This window comes from Orcinus orca, chromosome 6 (assembly GCF_937001465.1).
Source record: "Orcinus orca chromosome 6, mOrcOrc1.1, whole genome shotgun sequence".
Taxonomy (NCBI): Eukaryota; Metazoa; Chordata; class Mammalia; order Artiodactyla; family Delphinidae; genus Orcinus; species Orcinus orca.
This window is the reverse complement of record NC_064564.1, coordinates 96,436,605-96,454,063: the sequence shown is the minus strand read 5'-3', so window position 1 is coordinate 96,454,063 and position 17,459 is coordinate 96,436,605. Positions and strand designations below refer to the sequence as shown.

At 43.5% G+C, this 17,459-nt stretch overlaps 1 protein-coding gene across 1 annotated transcript; it reads left to right on the top strand.

Annotated features, from left to right (window-relative positions):
• Positions 1-741: 741 nt before the first annotated feature.
• On the top strand, positions 742-2,149 carry ACTL7B (actin like 7B). Its single transcript, XM_004271515.2, has one exon. The coding sequence runs from the start codon at positions 799-801 to the stop codon at positions 2,050-2,052; it is 1,254 nt and encodes a 417-aa protein (XP_004271563.1). The 5' UTR covers positions 742-798; the 3' UTR covers positions 2,053-2,149.
• The last annotated feature ends 15,310 nt before the right edge of the window (positions 2,150-17,459 follow it).

Here is a 17,459-nt window from a genome sequence, read left to right as displayed (position 1 = left end):
GTGCTGTCTGCTTGGGATGGCTTTCCCTCCTCTTAGCTACCTGACAAGTATCCACTTATCTTTCAGTACTCTACATAGGCAGCACCTCTCTGGAGAAGCTTCTGACTCCCTCCCTCCTTTGTGCACCTCTGTTCTCCCAATAGACGTCCACCTGCAAACTCCTCTGCATCCATTCATCTTCTTCCCAACTAGACTGGGCACTGCTTGTGGCCAGGTTTCTATCATCAGGGCCTACACACTCTTCAAGGTGACCTGGTACATTGGATTTGGAGGAACTTGGGTTAAAGTACAAACACTCCAAGAGCTGTTTGCTCTTGGGCAAGTCATTTGCATTCTGAGCCTTGATTTCCTTAGCTCTGTCTACCTGCCAAGATGCTGTGAAGTGTCATGTGAGGTGCCTGCTACAGTGTTTGGCTTACTGTAGGGGCTCAAATATTTATCACCCTCTTGGCCAAGAAGCTGAGGAGGAAGAGGTGTTCAGCTAGTGAACGGGGGATTAGGAGTGAGGATATAAGGGGAGGGAGCAGAAACCTCTGAGACCCAAGTGTGGTTGGATTTCTAAAACTGTGCTGGCCACCTGCTCTGTCTGGGAGCAAAGTCGCGTTAGGCCGATGGGGGTGGGGCTGATAGGTCAAGGGCCTGCCAAGGCCAAGCCCTCCCTGGGCTGCTGGAATGGACCAGCCCGTCGTGACATCACAATCCTGAGGAGTTGCCAAGGCACTGCTGGAGGTGGACCCTCTTATTTCTCCCCATGGAGCTCTAGGATGTGGATGTGAGAAAGGTGAGCAAGGAAGGCAAATGGCGACGAGGAACAGCCCTAGCCCCAAGCCCGTGGGCACGGCTCAGGGGGACCCTGGAGAGGCAGGCACGCTGCCAGGTCCTGAGGCTGGCATCCGGGACACAAGTTCATCCACTCAGCTGAAGATGAAGCCCAAGAAGGTGCGTAAGATCAAGGCACTCATCATTGACCTGGGCTCCCAGTACTGTAAGTGTGGCTACGCGGGTGAGCCGAGGCCCACCTACTTCATCTCCTCCACTGTGGGCAAGCGCTGCTCGGAGGCGGCTGATGCTGGTGACACCCGCAAGGAGGTCTACGTGGGCCACGAGCTGCTCAACATGGAGGCGCCTCTGAAGCTGATTAACCCGCTAAAATACGGCATCGTGGTGGACTGGGACTGCGTCCAGAACATCTGGGAGTACATCTTCCACACAGCCATGAAGATCTTCCCCGAGGAGCATGCCGTGCTGGTCTCCGACCCCCCACTCAGCCCCACCAGCAACCGCGAGAAGTACGCAGAGCTCATGTTCGAGACCTTTGGCATCCCTGCCATGCATGTGACCTCCCAGTCGTTGCTGTCCATCTACTCCTATGGCAAGACCTCCGGGCTGGTGGTGGAGAGTGGGCACGGTGTCTCACACGTGGTGCCCATCTCCGAAGGCAACGTGCTACCAGGCCTGACGAGGCGTGCTGACTACGCCGGCAGCAACCTCACTAGCTACCTGCTGCAGCTGCTCAACGACGCCGGCCACAAGTTCACGGACGACCACCTGCACATCATCGAGCACATCAAGAAGAAGTGCTGCTACTCGGCACTCAAGCCAGAGGAGGAGCTTAGCCTGTGCCTGGAGGATCTGCGTGTGGACTATGAGCTCCCTGACGGCAAGCTCATCACCATCGGCCAGGAGCGCTTTCAGTGCGCCGAGATGCTCTTCAAGCCCACCTTGGTGGGCAGCGACCAGCCTGGTCTCCCCGAGCTCACGGCCGCCTGCCTGAACCACTGCCAGGAGGCGGGCTTCAAGGAGGAGATGGCAGCCAACGTGCTGCTGTGTGGCGGCTGCACCATGCTGGACGGCTTCCCAGAGCGCTTCCAGAGGGAGCTGAGCCTCCTCTGCCCCGGGGACAGCCCCACAGTGGCTGCTGCTCCCGAGAGGAAGACCTCCGTGTGGACTGGCGGCTCCATCCTGGCCTCCCTGCAGGCCTTCCAGCAGCTTTGGGTCAGCAAGGAAGAGTTCGAGGAGCGGGGCAGTGAAGCCATCTACAGCAAGTGCTGAGCAGTGGTGTCCCTACGGTCCGGGCCCGTGGGCAGGCAGCCACAGACCGCGCTGTACACATTTACAGAATTTCACATAAAATTTTAAGATGCAATGGCTCTTGTCTGGTCTGGATTTCTTGCTCTAGTGTGATAGCAGAAGGTCGTGGGGAGTTGGGTTTAGGCATTTTAGCACCTTCTGCTCTGCTGGGTTGGAAGCAGCAGGGGGGTGGGGGAGGTTCACTGGCCCCTCCCCCTCTGCTCTCCCCATGAGGGCAACATCATCATAGAGCCCAGAATGTGGCTTCCTGTTCTATTAGCTCTTCAAGGTTCAAAATCCAATCCAACAGACACTCAGACTGCTTGTTCACCCATGGACCAAGGGGGAAACAATAGCTCAGATTAAGGGACTAGCTTGGGTCACATAGTTAAGTGGTGGGTGGGAGACTCACAACTAAGTGTCTGATTTCCATCTCCTGTTTCTGCCCCTGATGGTCACCTGCCCGTAGCTTTGTCACTGCTTGACTGCCTCACTAGCCAACCCTCACTGCCTGCCCCCTTCAAAGGAACAGCCCATGGGTGTCCCCTGAGTGGGAGGGGCCATTTCTACCCATCGGGGGCCCTCTCCCTTTAGACACCTGCCAAAGTTGCAGCTATTTTTAGAGTCACAAAAAGCCACTGAATCTGGAGGCTGTTAGAGAAACCAGAGGCCATTTAGAAATCATGTGCTTCTCTCCCTCCTGTAGAGTTGGGGAAACTGAGGACCAGGATGGAGGGGGCCATGTCAGTGGTTAAGCCTAGGTTTCCTGACCCAGGTCATGATTATTTCTAGAAGGGCAAACATGGTTACTTCAGTTTGGAATGCTATAGCAAAATACCACAGATGGGGGGGCTTACAAACAACAAATCTATTTCTTACAGTTCTGGAGGCTGGAGGCCAAGATCAGGGTGCCAGCATGGCCAGGCTCTGGTGAAGGCCTTCTTCCGGGTTACAAACTCCTGACATCTGGCTGCGCTCTCACTTGGTGGATGAGATGAGGGGTATCTCTGGGGCCTCTTCTATGAAGGCAGTAATCCCATTCATGAAGGCTCTGCCCTCCCAAAAGTCACCTTCCGAAGGTCTCCACTAACACCATTACTTTGGTTCGGTTTTCAACATATGAATTTGGAGGGAGGGGTGGGGGATTGGGAGGGTGGAAGCAAACATTCCACCTATAGCAATGGTTCTTAATGGTTAGCAACCATTAAGCACTTACCAAACATCTACTATGGGTGAGGCCCAGAGCTGGAGACAGAAATGGCCAGAATGTGGCCCTTCCCTTGGGATTACACACAGCTAGTGGGGGATCCAGTGGACAGCCACGTTGGTGGCTGAGCTCAGTGTTCCTGGGGGTGGGAAGGAGGAGGCGGTGTAGTGGAAAGCTGCAAATGGAGAAGGAAGTGCTAGGCGTGGTGACCACTTAGTAGCTTTAGGGCTGAGGGAGAAGCCATCGAGTCTTGTGAGATTTCAGCTGGTGAATGACTGACTGCCTAGAAGAGGGTGGTTCCTGCCTCTTCTCTTCCCCCACCTCCTGATGGGGTCCATGACCAGGGGCCCATGAGCAGTTGTCTGTGAAATCAGACATTGGTGAGCTGCGTAATCTGATGGGCTATCAAATATCTGTGAGCCAACTCTTACCTTAGACAAAGAGTCCTGATTTGGGGGCAGTCTGTGAGGCTGCCTCTGTCCCTGGCCTTGTGCGAGAACTGCAGCTTTGGGAAAGAACCAGACAAGGTCTTTATCACCTAACGTCTTGCCATCTAGCCCTCCCTGTTGCCTAGAATTGGGTTTCTAGCCTGGAGTTTGAGTTCCTCTGGAGCTGACAGGGCCTTGGTGCTATGCAGGAACCTGGGCTCTTTCCTGTAGAGAGAGTTGCAGACTGGAGGACTAGAGGCTGATGGTGCCAGTAGACACATTTTATTTGGCCAGAACAGTGTATAAATTTTTTTCTGGAATGTGAATTCTTTCAGTGGGGCCTATATTCCTGTGTTGCCAAAGTCTCTACCACTTTGATGTCTTCACATATACCTGCTGCTTCAGCATAACTTTTGTTGTATTAGCCAGCATTCTTTTCTGTTGCTTGCAACCCAAGAACATTTGCTTAATACTTATCCTAAATATCTGATGAATTATAGAGAGGGAAATGGAGGCTTATAGAGGGGAAAGTGATGTGCCCCAAATCACACAGGCAGTAAATTAGTACAGCATGTGAACGTTCTTCCACATGCTCGTCTTGACCATCTCTAAAAACCATGCCTATGTCTACCTTCCCGCCTCCACAATCCTTTCTTCCTCACTCCCCACATTCTCAGCAAGTTCTCCTATCTCCACAGTCACAGTTTCAGTGCCCTGATCTCCTGGTCCTCTCCTCTAAAAGCATCCCTGTGTGGCCAATGGTATGAAAACACTAGTCACTTAATCTCTGGTGACTCTTATAATTGAAATATTAAGACCAACATTTCATTTATTTCCCAACAGAAAAGCTACTACACATGAAGAATTTTTGTCACAGTATTAGAGAATGTCAGATAACACATTCACACTTTAGAGTGCAAACCTAAGCGTGTCAATTGACCGTTGTTCTATATTCTCTTGTTTAGGTATTTGTCCCCGAGGTTAAACTTGAGCTTCTTAAGGGCAGGAACTTGGACTTCCTCATCCTGGTTTTCTCTGGGCCCAGTGCAGAGAAATGGCATGGGGTGGGTGTTTAGTACATGCCAATGGAAATGACTTACTCCCAGTCAGTGAGGTAGAAGTTACAAGTATCTTTCCGCATTTTACAGGTGAGGACCCTGAAGCTTGTAGAAGTTAAGAATCTTGTCCAAGTTTACTCACCTGGTAAATCACAGTCTTGTGCTAAATCAAAGTTTTGTGATTCCAAAATGCATCTCTGCCCTTATCTCCTTTCTGCAAATTTTCAGTCTCTTTTACAAGAAAAAGAATACATATAAAAGATCCCTTTCAAGTAATAAACAACAAATATGATGTAATTTCATAATTATCCCAAGGCATACAAGTTAAGAATGCCAATCTTTTAGCAAAGGAGAGACAACTTGCTTGAGACTTCCAGAGACATAAGCAAGCAAGTATTAGAGTGACATCATGTGGTAAAGTCCTACTAGTTAGACATGGCAAGAGGCCTGTTATCCTCACTGCCTGTCTGGGCAGCCTGATCTCTCTCCCGAAAGTGTATTACCAAGTTTGTCCTAAGAATTATCTGCATGAGGTAGGTTTAAGCAGTTCACTTCATTATAATACAAACCATTAATGGTGTTTTATTTGATAAGTGTTTTTTCTTTTTTTTAATCCTACATTTTCTTGTAATGTAGTGGTTCTTAACCAGTGGGGACAGGGAGTGTGGGGTATTGGTGATGCTGGAGCTAGCTCTTAATGGCTTGTGACAGCCCATTGTTAATATCAGGAATTTTGCAAGCCAGTTAAACCATGTTGGTAGCTTGAAATTGTCCAAGGTATAAGTATTACCTTTTTTTTTTTTTGGCAAGTAGGCATTCCTGTGTCTTTCAAGGGGATTTAGTTAGTGTATAATGCAGATGCACATTGCACACTAAAGAGGAGGGGGTAGTGGCTGAAACGGCAGATAAAAATTTCATGTTAAATTTTTCTTGCCCTGCCTCAAAAATAATTTTGCTTCCTCATGAAGACGCAGCTCTGTAAGGTCAGAACGCCTTTTACCACCTGTCCAAGCTCCACTCACCTTCAAGGCCCCTCCCAATGCCCCTTCCCACTGCTGTGGCCTTGCACACCAGTCTTGGCTTTATCACCTGCCCAACTCAGCAAAAAGGACAGACTGTGTCTTTTCCATCTCTGTGTCATGGCTCAGGGTAGGTGCCCTGGGGAAAGTATGCTCTATGTATTGCTCAGAGGCTCCTTAATTTGTATTTGCTTGTCCTGGACTTTTTGCTGTTTCCTCCCAGAACTCTGCAGAATTTCTAGGGTTCTCAGCCTTCAACCTGGCTGTCTGTCAGAATCATCTGGGGAGCTTTTAAGAAAGACCCATGTCCAACTTCAGTCCCAGTTAAATCAGAATGTGTGGGGTGGAGTGGAAGCACCAGTGTGATCTCACAGGCCGCCAGTGATTCTGATGTGGGAACCACTGCTCTAGGGAAGCCTCAGGCCCCACCTAGTCTTTCATTTTCACAGGCAGAAATGCCAAACCTTTCAGGCAGCACTCGGTCTAGAAAAATGTTCTTTTCCTGAGATGGAACCTGAGAATCTGCCAATTTTCTGAGCCTTTAACATTCCAGAGACCACTGCATGGCTTCTGAAAGGAGTTTCACCCCTCCTGGCTTCTACATTTGCATAAATATGTAGAATAATAATTAGGATCTAAATAAGTCATAGAAGAAGCAATAGGACTATGCTTAGTGAGTTCTGGGAAAGTCAGGCCAGAAAGCAGTGCTTTATGGATGACCCCTGAGCAATTGCAGAGAGCCACTTCCGTGGTTTCAGGCAGGAAGCGTCCGGCAGAGAAAACCGTGAGGATGGGAACTGGATCAGCAATACCTAGCATGAATGTAACCCCTCAACCACAACCTTGAGAAGACCCCTCCCTCATTTTTATGGCCAAATAAATGGATATGGGGTTGAATTCTGCCAGGATCCCTTTCTCCCCCATCGCTAAAACAAAGGTAGCTTGGTACATTTCCATAGCTCTAAGCACTTTCTTCATCTTCTTGTGGCTTGAAAGGACCAGGCCTTTTCTCTACTTCTCACCCTGGTGTGTGCATGCATACCTGCATATACACAAACCAGTATGCGTACATGTACATGCATGTACACAGAGCATGCAGTCTCCTTAGAGGAATTTATTTCTTTGCGAAGGGGGGCATTACAATGGAGGGCAAAGTTCTTGTCTTGGTCTTGTGGTTCTCAAATTTTGTTGCTTATTAGAGTCACTTGAGGAGCTTTCAAAATTCCTGATGCCGAGGACTTCCGGCTCATGGAGTCACCTTATTCTCTCAGGTCCTCCCTCTTACAACTAAAGGTCCCTGGACAGTGAGAGAGATTCTCTCCTTGACCAAACTCTAGCCAGGGTCCCCTGAGCCCTTTCTTAACTAAGCCTCAAGCTTGGCCTATAAAGACTGGAAAAAACACTAAATAGCTTCTAACAGCTCAAGGCTGCATCCACAGGATGACCCTACGCCTCCTTAGAATGTCTGAGAAAATTCAAGGATGCCCAAAGAACTTACTGTTTGTTCAAGCCAACCCCCGAAGGAAGATAGGCTCCCTGTCTGCCAGCCTCTGCGGGAGGGTAGGAGCCTAATTTCAGTAAGTGCCAGTTGGTTAACCCACATGGGTTTCGCAGAGACCAGCCCCTGCTTCCTGCGTTTTTGTATTTTTTCACTTCTCTGACTCTCCTAAGCCCCTGCTTGACTCCCTCCCTATGTCTTCATTCTCCCTTTAAAATGCAGTCATCTTGTGACTTCCCTGGTGGCGCGGTGGTTAAGAATCTGTCTCCCAATGCAGGTCTCCCAATGCAGGGGACGTGGGTTCGAGCCCTGGTCTGGGAAGATCCCACACGCCGCAGAGCAACTAAGCCCGTGTACCACAACGACTGAGCCTGGGCTCTAGAGCCCTCGAGCCACAACTACTGAGCCCACGTGCTGCAACTACTGAAGGCCGCATTCCTAGAGCCCATGCTCTGCAACAAGAGAAGCCACTGCAATGACAAGCCCGCGCACCGCAAGGAAGAGTAGCCCCCGCTCGTTGCAACCAGAGAAAGCCAGTGCACAGTAACAAAACCCAACACAGCCAAATATAAATAAATAAATAAATAAATTTATATATTAAAAAAAGAGCAATAGGAGCATCTTTTTTTTAAAAAAAAAATGCAGTCACCTCTGTATAAATCAAAGTGGAACTCTTTTCTCTCCTGTAACTGTATTTTACTGTTTAAAATCTGTTCTTACCACTTAAACTAATGTCTGGCTTTGTTTAACTTTGATAATATAACACACCAAATAAACATAGGAAGACTCCAAAAAGTGAAAGAAGTACTTGTAGGCAAGTTGTTATTATCTTTAGAAATTACTTATATTAACTATATTTTCTTATTTTTCATAAGACCCCCAAATGCCAGAGCATCACAAATTTAAAAAATAAGAAAATATATTTAATATAATTGGCCCAGCGATGAATGGATACCAAATAGACAAACACAGAATCTAAGAAAGCACAGTTAGGACCTCCCTGGTGGTCCAGTGGTTAAGACTCCCTGCTCCAAGTGCAGGGGGCAAGGGTTCTACCCCTGGTCAAGGAACTCAGATCTTGTATGCCGCATGGTGCAGCCAGAAACAAAAAAACCAACAACTCTCTTTGGGACTTCCCTGGCTGTCCAGTGGCTGAGACGTTGTGCTTCCACTGTAGGGGGTGTGGGTTCGATCCCTGGTCAGGGAACTAAGATCCCACATGCCAAGCAGTGTGGCCAAAAAATAGAAGAAAAGAAAAGAAAACACAGAGTGGGTTTCAGTGGGGCTGAATGGGGACTTGATCTCCCACTCCATCCTCCTGCAGCATGGAATGGGGTAACATGCAGTGGGGTATTGTCAGTGGGTCCAGCATTGCTGTACCTCCATCCTCATGCAGCAGCAATGAGGCAGAAAAAGGTGATGAGAGGTGGGGCTAGTTGGCACTTACCTCTCTCCTCTTCATTCTCTGGTGACGAGGGGGCCCAGTGTGGAGCTGATTTTACACGCCCACTTGGAGGCAAGTAATTTGTGGATATCGAGAAACTGATTATAAAGTTTATATGGAAAGGAAAAAGACCCAGAATAGCCAATACCACACTGAGGAAGAAGAAAAAAGTTGGAAGACTGACACTATCTGACTTAAAAACTTACTTAAGTTACAATAATTAAGACAGTGTGGGATTGGTGAAAGAATAGACAAGTAGATCAATGAACAGTATAGAGAGCTCCAAGATAGACCCACACAAATATAATCAATTGATTGCTGACAATGGAGTAAACACAATTCAATAGAGAAAAGATAATTTTTTAAATAGAGTTAGAACAATTGGAAATCCTTTTGCAAAAAAATAAACCTAGACACAGACTTTACACCCTTCACAAAAATTAACTCAAAATGGATCATAGACCTAAGCACAAACCTATAAAACTTCAAGAAGACAGCATAGAAAATCTAGATGACCTTGGGATTGGTGATGAAATTTCAGATGCAACACCAAAAGCACAATCCATGAATGAAAAAATTGAACTAATAAGTTGGACTCTATTAACAGGAAAAACTTCTGCTCTGTGAAAGACATTGTTCAGAGCATGAAAAAACAAGCCACAGAATGGTAGAAAATATTTGCAAAACAAATCATCTGATAAATGATATGTATCCAAAGAACTTTTAAAATGCAACAATAAGAAAATGAACAATCCAATTAAAAAATGGGCAAAAGATCTGAACAGACACCTCAACAAAGAAGATATACATATGCCAAATACACATATGAAAATATGCTTATCCTTTATAAAAGATGCAAAATCGTACATCCACTCTAAAAGGCAATTTTTTAAAAATGTATTCTTACCATATGATCTAACAATCACACTCCTAGATATTTACTCAATTGAACTGAAAACTTATGTCCACATAAAAACCTACACATGAATGTTTGTATTATCTCTACTCTAGTTGCCAAAAACTGGAAGCAACGAAGATATCCTTAAATAGGTTAATGGATAAATGGTGGTACATCTGTACAATGAAACATTATTCAGGAATAAAAACTATGGACTTTGGTTAATAATATGTCAGTATTGGTTCATTAATTATTACAAATGTGCCACAGTACTGCAAGTGAAAATGTGTATGGGTGGGTTGGGGTGGTACATGGAAACTTTCTACGTTATCTGCTCAATTTTTCTCTAAATTTAAAACTGTTTAAAAATAAAATCTTTTAAACAAGCAAACAAAAGGCAATTTATAGCTTGGGAGAAAATATTTGCAAACCATATATCCAGCAAAGGGCTAGTATTTAGAATATGTAAAGAATTCTCAAAACTTAACAGTTAAAAACAATCTAATTAAAAAATGGATGTAAGACGTAAACAGACATTTCACTAAAAAGAATATATATGTCTTCTTTGGAGAAATGTCTATTTAGATCTTCCACCCATTTTTTGATTGGGTTGTTTGTTTTTTTGATATTAAGTTGCATGAGCTGTTTTTAAATTTTGGAGATTAATCCATTGTCAGTTACTTCATTTGCAAATATTTTTTCCCATGTTGAGGGTTGTCTTTTTGTTTTGTATATGGTTTCCTTTGTTATGCAAAAGTTTTTAAGTTTAATTAGGTCCCACTTGTTTATTTTTGTTTTTATTTTCATTAGGAGGTGGATTGAAAAAGATTTTGCCGCTATTTACGTCAAAGAGTGTTCTGCCTATGCTTTCCTCTAAGAGTTTTATAGTATCCGGCCTTATATCTAGGTCTTTAATCCATTTTGAGTTTATTTTTGTGTAGGGTGTTAGGGAGTGTTCCAATTTCCTTCGTTTACATGCAGTTGTCCAGTTTTTCCAGCACCACATATTGAAGAGACTGTCTTTTCTCCATTGTATATTCTTGCCTCCTTTGTCATAGATTAGGTGGTCACAGGCGCATGGGTTTATCTCTGGGTTTTCTATCCTGTTCCTTTGATCTATATTTCTGTTTTGCGCCAGTACCACACTGTTTTGATTACTGTAGCTTTGTAGTATAGTCTGAAGCCAGGGAGCCTGGGTCCTCCAGCTCTGTTTTTCCTTCTCAAGATTGCTTTGGCTATTCGTGGTCTTTTGTGTTTCCATACAAACTGTAAAATTTTTTGTTTTAATTCTGTGAAAAAATGCCATTGGTAACTTGATAGGGATGGCATTGAATCATACAGATGCCTGAAAAGCACATAAAAAGATGCTTAGCATCACTAATTATTAGAGAAATGCAAATCAAAACTACAATGTGGTATCACCTCACACTGGTCAGAGTGGCCATCATCAAAAAAAATCTATAAACAATTAATGCTGAAGAGATGTGGAGAAAAGGAACCCTCCTACACTGTTGGTGGGAATGTAAATTGGTACAGCCACTATGGAGAACAGTACGGAGGTTCCTTAAAAAACTAAAAATAGAGCTACCATATGATCCAACAATCCCACTCCTGGGCATATATCCAGAGAAAACCATAATTCGAAAAGATACATGTACCCCAATGTTCAAAGAAGCACTATTTACAATAGCCAAGACATGGAAGCAACTTAAATGTCCATCAACAGAGGATTGGATAAAGAAGATGTGGTACATACATACAATGGAATATTATTCAGCCATAAAAAAGAACAAAATAATGCCATTTGCAGCAAGATGAATGGACATAGAGATTGTCATACTGAGTGAAGTAAGTCAGACAAAGATAAATATCATATGATATCACTTATATGTGGAATCTACAAAAGGGGTACAAATGAACTTACCTACAAAACAGAAATAGAGTCACAGATGCAGAAAACAAAATTATGGTTACCGAGGGGTAAGGAGGGGGGGAAGGGATAAATTGGGAGATTGGGACTGACATATACACACTACTATATATAAAATAGATAACTAATAAGGACCTACTGGGAACTCAATACTCTGTAATGGCCTATATGGGAAAAGAATCTAAAAAAGAGTGGATATATGTATATATATATAACTGATTCACTTTGCTGTACAACTGAAACTAACACAGTATTGTAAATCAACTACACTCCAATAAAAATTTTTAAAAAAGGATATATAGTTGGCAGATAAGCACATGAAAAAATATTCAACATCACTAGCCATTAGAGAAATAAATGCAGATTAAAACCATAATGAGAACTATCACACATCAGAACGGCTTTTAAGAAAAAATGATGACAACACCATAGCTGGTGAGGATGAGAAAGTAGATCACTCCCACATTGCTCATGGGAAAATGATACAGTCACTCTAGAAATCAGTTTGATAGTTTCTTACAAAACTAAACATGTAACTACCGTATCACCCAGCAAATGCACTCAGACATTTATCCCAGAGAAACTAAAAGTTCTCTTCACACAAAAACCTTTACACAAATATTCATAACAACTTTATTCATAATAACCAGAAACTGGAGACAACTCAGATGTCCTTCAATGGTTAAGTCAGCTGGTACATCCATACCAGGAAATACTACCCAGCCATGAAAAGGAAGGAACTAATGAAACACCCAACAACTTGGATGAATCTCCAGGGAATTATGCTGAGTAAAAAAAGCCAATCCCAAAAGGTCACAGACTGCATGATTCCATTTATATAACATTCTTGAAATGACAAAAAATATAGAGATGGGACTTCCCTGGTGGCACAGTGGTTAAGAATCCACCTGCCAATGCAGGGGACATGGATTTGATCCCTGGTCCGGGGAGATCCCACATACTGCGGAGCAACTAAGCCCGTGTGCCACAACTACTGAACCTGAGCCCTAGAGCCTGCGAGCTGCAACTACTGAAGCCCGCATGCCTAGAGCCTGTGCTCCGCAACAAGAGAAGCCACCGCAATGAGAAGCCCGCGCACCGCAACAAAGAGTCGCTCCTACTCGCCCCAACTAGAGAAAGCCCGCACACAGCAACAAAGACCCAATGCAGCCAAAAAAAAAAAAAAAAAATATATATATATATATATATATGTAAATGGAATACAGATTAATGGTTACCAGGGTTAGGGAAGGGGTATGTAGGGAGAGCTGGGTGTAGTTATAAAAGGAAAATTCAAGAGATCTTTGTGATGGTGAAACTGTTCTGCATCTTGATTGTATAAGTGTCAGTATCATGGTTATGACATTATACTATAGCTTTGCAAGGTGTTACTTTTGGGGGAAAATGGGATCTCTGTATATTACTTCTTACAACCGCCCCCATGAATCTACCATTATCTCACAATAAAAGTTTAAATGAAAATGAAGAGATAGACTGAGAAAAGAATCCTAATGCCCAGGCCACACTTTAGAGTGGTTAAATCGAAATCTCTGGGGGTGGGACCAGGTATTAGTATTTATCTTTAAGTTTTCCATGTAGTTTCAGTGTGAAACCAAATTAAAGAACCACTTTTTTAGACACCTGTGTGGAGCATGTGGCATCAGTGTAGAGGTGGTGGAGAGCTTCAGGGGTTGTACAGATAAACTTACACCAGCCGTGTGGTCTTGGGAAAGCCATTTAATTTCATTTAACCTCAGCCTCTTCATTTGTAAAAATGGTGACGAACTGTCCTTACAGTTCCCAGCGCTTTTCTGAAGATCAAAGAGAGAATGTAGGTGAGTGGTTTATAAATTGTAAAGTGCAATATAAATGTTCTGGTCAATGTACAATGTGTGTTGTATATATGTGCAAGTGTGTTTTTAAATATGTACAGAATACCTACTGCATGCAGAAATCTTCATATTTATCTCATTTAATTTCATCAACAACCTGGCAATTAGGAATTGTGATCCTGATTTTACAGAGAGGAGGAGCAAGAGGCTCATAGAGATAAATAGTTAACACCCCTGGTGTTAGGAGTATAAATAGATTATATTCCAGCAAAACTCCACTCACTGGCCATGGGTTTGCCTAACAGCGGTGGATATCAAGTCATTTACGTTTAAAGGTAAGCCCCTACTTTCACTTCTAAGACACACAAACAAATAAAATTCCTGTAAGGGCAATTTTTGTTGAATCATCTGAGTAATAGTCTGAATTCTTCACTTCATTTGCCAATATAGATGAAGTTAGGTGTAAGAGAGGAAAACAGAAAAACAATTGAGAATAAGAAAGCACCTGGTTTCCAAATGATTTATTCCCAGCATGAAGCCAGAAGAGAGGCCACCTGGGGTAAGAAGGGCTGGTGGTGTCCCATTAGCAAGTGTTAAATCCCTCTTAATGCCCTTGTTTGATTACAAAGGTATTTAAAAATGCATTAAGTATGGAAAAGGTGATTCTGGCTGGCATCAGACTTCCACAAAATAAGTGCCAATGTAGAGGAGAGAAAGAAGCTCTCACCTTTTCATGTGCTTCTGTCATAAATTAAATTAATTACTGGAACATTTGTAAAAATAAAGTCTCAGAGGGATCAGTTCCAAATCAGAGAACTGAGACAATTATATGTTAAAAAGTCCACATATGTAACTGAAAATATCTTGGTCACTGGTATGCTTTTTGGATTAAGAGAATTACTTTATTGACCGGCCATGTGTGTGCAAATAGAGACCAAGTAATTCAACGTCTTCTACCGCCCAGATGGAGTTGGAACAAGGGATCAGCCTCAATGCTGGCCACCTGGCAACGTTTTTCTAATGATCTTCCAAGAATTTGGAGCTTTGCACGAACTAGCCACCATCTTTCCACCTCTGAATGATGTTTTTCCATTCACTATGATCTCTGTTTATGTGTGTAGATTCCCAAGTAAATTAGATGCTTAAGGTTTTAACTCAGTGAATTGGCAGCAACTCACGGGATGAATTTTAAAAGATGGGGGAAGAGAAAGGTAAAGACATGAGGAGTCATTTTGCAGCTTGTTCCTTTTCCTTTTTTCCTTTTGAAACCAAGAAGCAACCTTCCTACTGACCCAGGTCTTGGGGGAAGTGGCCGGATTCAGTCCTAACTTGAGGACATCTAAGACTTGAAGAAGTTGGACATGGAATTTTACCATTCTTGGTCTTATTTTCCTAAACTGGTGAAATGCTAATAAGAAACATAGTATGGGAAAACCATTTGGTAGTCTCGGGTGATCTTCTTGGCATCAGCCTGGGTCACTGGGCATTGGGGTCTCTGGTGGGGCACCTATCAGGACAGTATCTGCTTCTGTCTCCAATGGGTACTGCCCCTCTGCTCTTCTTTTTGCCCTCTTCCTAGCTATCAGGGAACACCTGGATTTTCTCACTGTCTCAATTCCTTTGCCATGCTGTTTCTTAGCAAGCAATTAGTAGCTTTCAATATTTAAAACTATTGAAAAATCAGATTAGATGTAGGCTGTATATTTCCCTATTATTAAGTTAGAAATGCTAATATTGGTCATCGGAGTCATCTTTCACAAACTGCAGCTTTTCTCAGTTTCAAAGCACCATTGCACCTCCCCTGTGGCATTTGATCCTTATAAGCAGCCTAGAAGAAAGTGGGGGGGAGTGGGTGTTGAACAGAATTCTCATTTTATAGATGAGAAAAGTGAGGCTCCAAGATGCATTGAATTTAATTACTGCACACATAGCACTGTGTCTGCTGCACTGGGGGGACATAAGGGACATATCATTCCGCACGCAAAGCATAGTAAAAGCTAACATGGCAGACAATCACCGTTCGCTGAGCACCCAACTTTAATTCAATACAGTAAACTGAACTGAGCACCCACCTGGTTCGGGCTCTGTTCTAGTCCCTGAGGGTGGGTGGGTGGGACACGAGGATGGAGTAGCCTTGCTGTCAAGTTATTTATGGTTTTGTTGGGGTAGGGTTGTCAGATTTAGTAAATAATGATAAGGATACTCTGTTAAATTGGAATTTCAATAAATAAGAAGTAATTTTCAGTATAAACATGTCCCATCCAATTTTATCTGGCAGTATTTTACATGGAGGAAAGTAGACTAAAAGTCTGAAACTATTGTGACAATAGTGGGTACTCTGGGAGGATTTCCTGGAATAAGTAACAGTTGAGTTGGGTCTTGAAGGCAGTAGAGGCCATAGAAAATCTAGTCAAAGGAGGCACAATAGAGTCTAGGGAGCTTAGGGAATGGGGTTATTTATCATTTGGTCTCAGTTTCCTCATCTGTAAAATGGGGATAATAATAGCATATCTGTTGTAGGATTGTTGTGAGGATAAAATGACTTTATATGTGTGAGGCACTTAGGACAGTGCCTGGCACAGAGTAAGCGCTATTTATGTATCTGCTCCAGTGAGAGGTGACAATGAAATTAACTAAGGCAGGGAAAAGCTGAGGAAGAGGAAGGGATTTGCCAGAGGGTCACATTACTGGACTCAACTGACCGGAGGAGCAGAGCAGTGAGGCAGAAGGTGGAGGGGAAGAGAAGTGACATACATTCCTAACAGGGGTGAGTGGGAAAAGCTGGAGCCTGGCAAGAGGTGAAGAGGAGCTGGTTTGGGGGAAAGTGACCAATTCCATTGGCACCTGAGTTTAGGCTGCCCACTCCAGGTGGAGAAATGTGGCTGGAATCAGGAAAGAAAGCAGGGCCAGGGGTAGAGGCCTGGGAGACTTCAGATTGGAGGTGAGGAAAGCCAGGGCATGAATGAAATCACCCAAGGACTGAATGAGAAGCGAATAAGAATGCTAAAGTTGTACCTTGCCAATGTTCTACTTGCAACTCAGAGCTATTCTTAGTATTTAATGTAGTTTACACTCACTAAGGCAGTTTCATAAAAACCAAGGCAACCATGGAGGTCCCCCAAAGTTACAGACTTGCATTTATGGATGTGTGGACATGGGCTATCTCTGAAAGGCAGGCTCTGATGAGAACTGAGAGACCTGGAAATGGTGGGAGGAAAACTTACTTTTTAATTTATATCCTTTTATGCCTTTTGATTTTTCCTCCAAGTAAAAGTGCTATTTGAATGAAATTTATTTATTTATTTATTTTGCGGTACGTGAGCCTCTACACTGTTGTGGCCTCTCCCGTTGCGGAGCACAGGCTCCGGACGTGCAGGCTCAGCGGCCATGGCTCACGGGCCCAGCCGCTCCACGGCATGTGGGATCTTCCCGGACTGGGACATGAACCCGTGTCCCCTGCATCGGCAGGCGGACTCTCAACCACTGTGCCACCAGGGAAGCCCTTACCTTTTATTTTAATACAGAAATGTCTATATTGTCTATATTGTCCTACTAATTAGTCAATTCCCTTTAAGATTTGTAGGTTTCAGGTAATGCTTTAAAATGCCTTTTCATACACATCAAATTGTTAACTGTGCTTACCTTACCACTTCAGGCAGAGGGAGTATAGAGGGATGGAAAGAGTGTTTACATTTTGTGATTTATACATTTATGTGTTGTTTAAATTATTAAAAGCACGCTCTACTATTATACTTCTAAAATAATTTTAAAGTATAGAAATGCTTTTCCTACTCCACGATGATAATCTTCTAGAGCTTTTTATGGTGATTTTCAAAAGACATGCTTATTTATGGAGTTATATCCAGTTTTTCCTCCCAAATGCCTAGGCAATTGCCCTTTGTTAAAACTGCAGTGATTTATAGATTTAGAGAAAACGGACATCTTTATTATTATGTATCTTTCAATCCTAAAAAAAGGTATCTTACTCTCCTAAAACAAATTTTCTCTCCAGTCTTTTAAGTCCCTAGGTAGAATTTTAGAAACTTGTGATTTCTGTGTACTTACTTTTTTACTT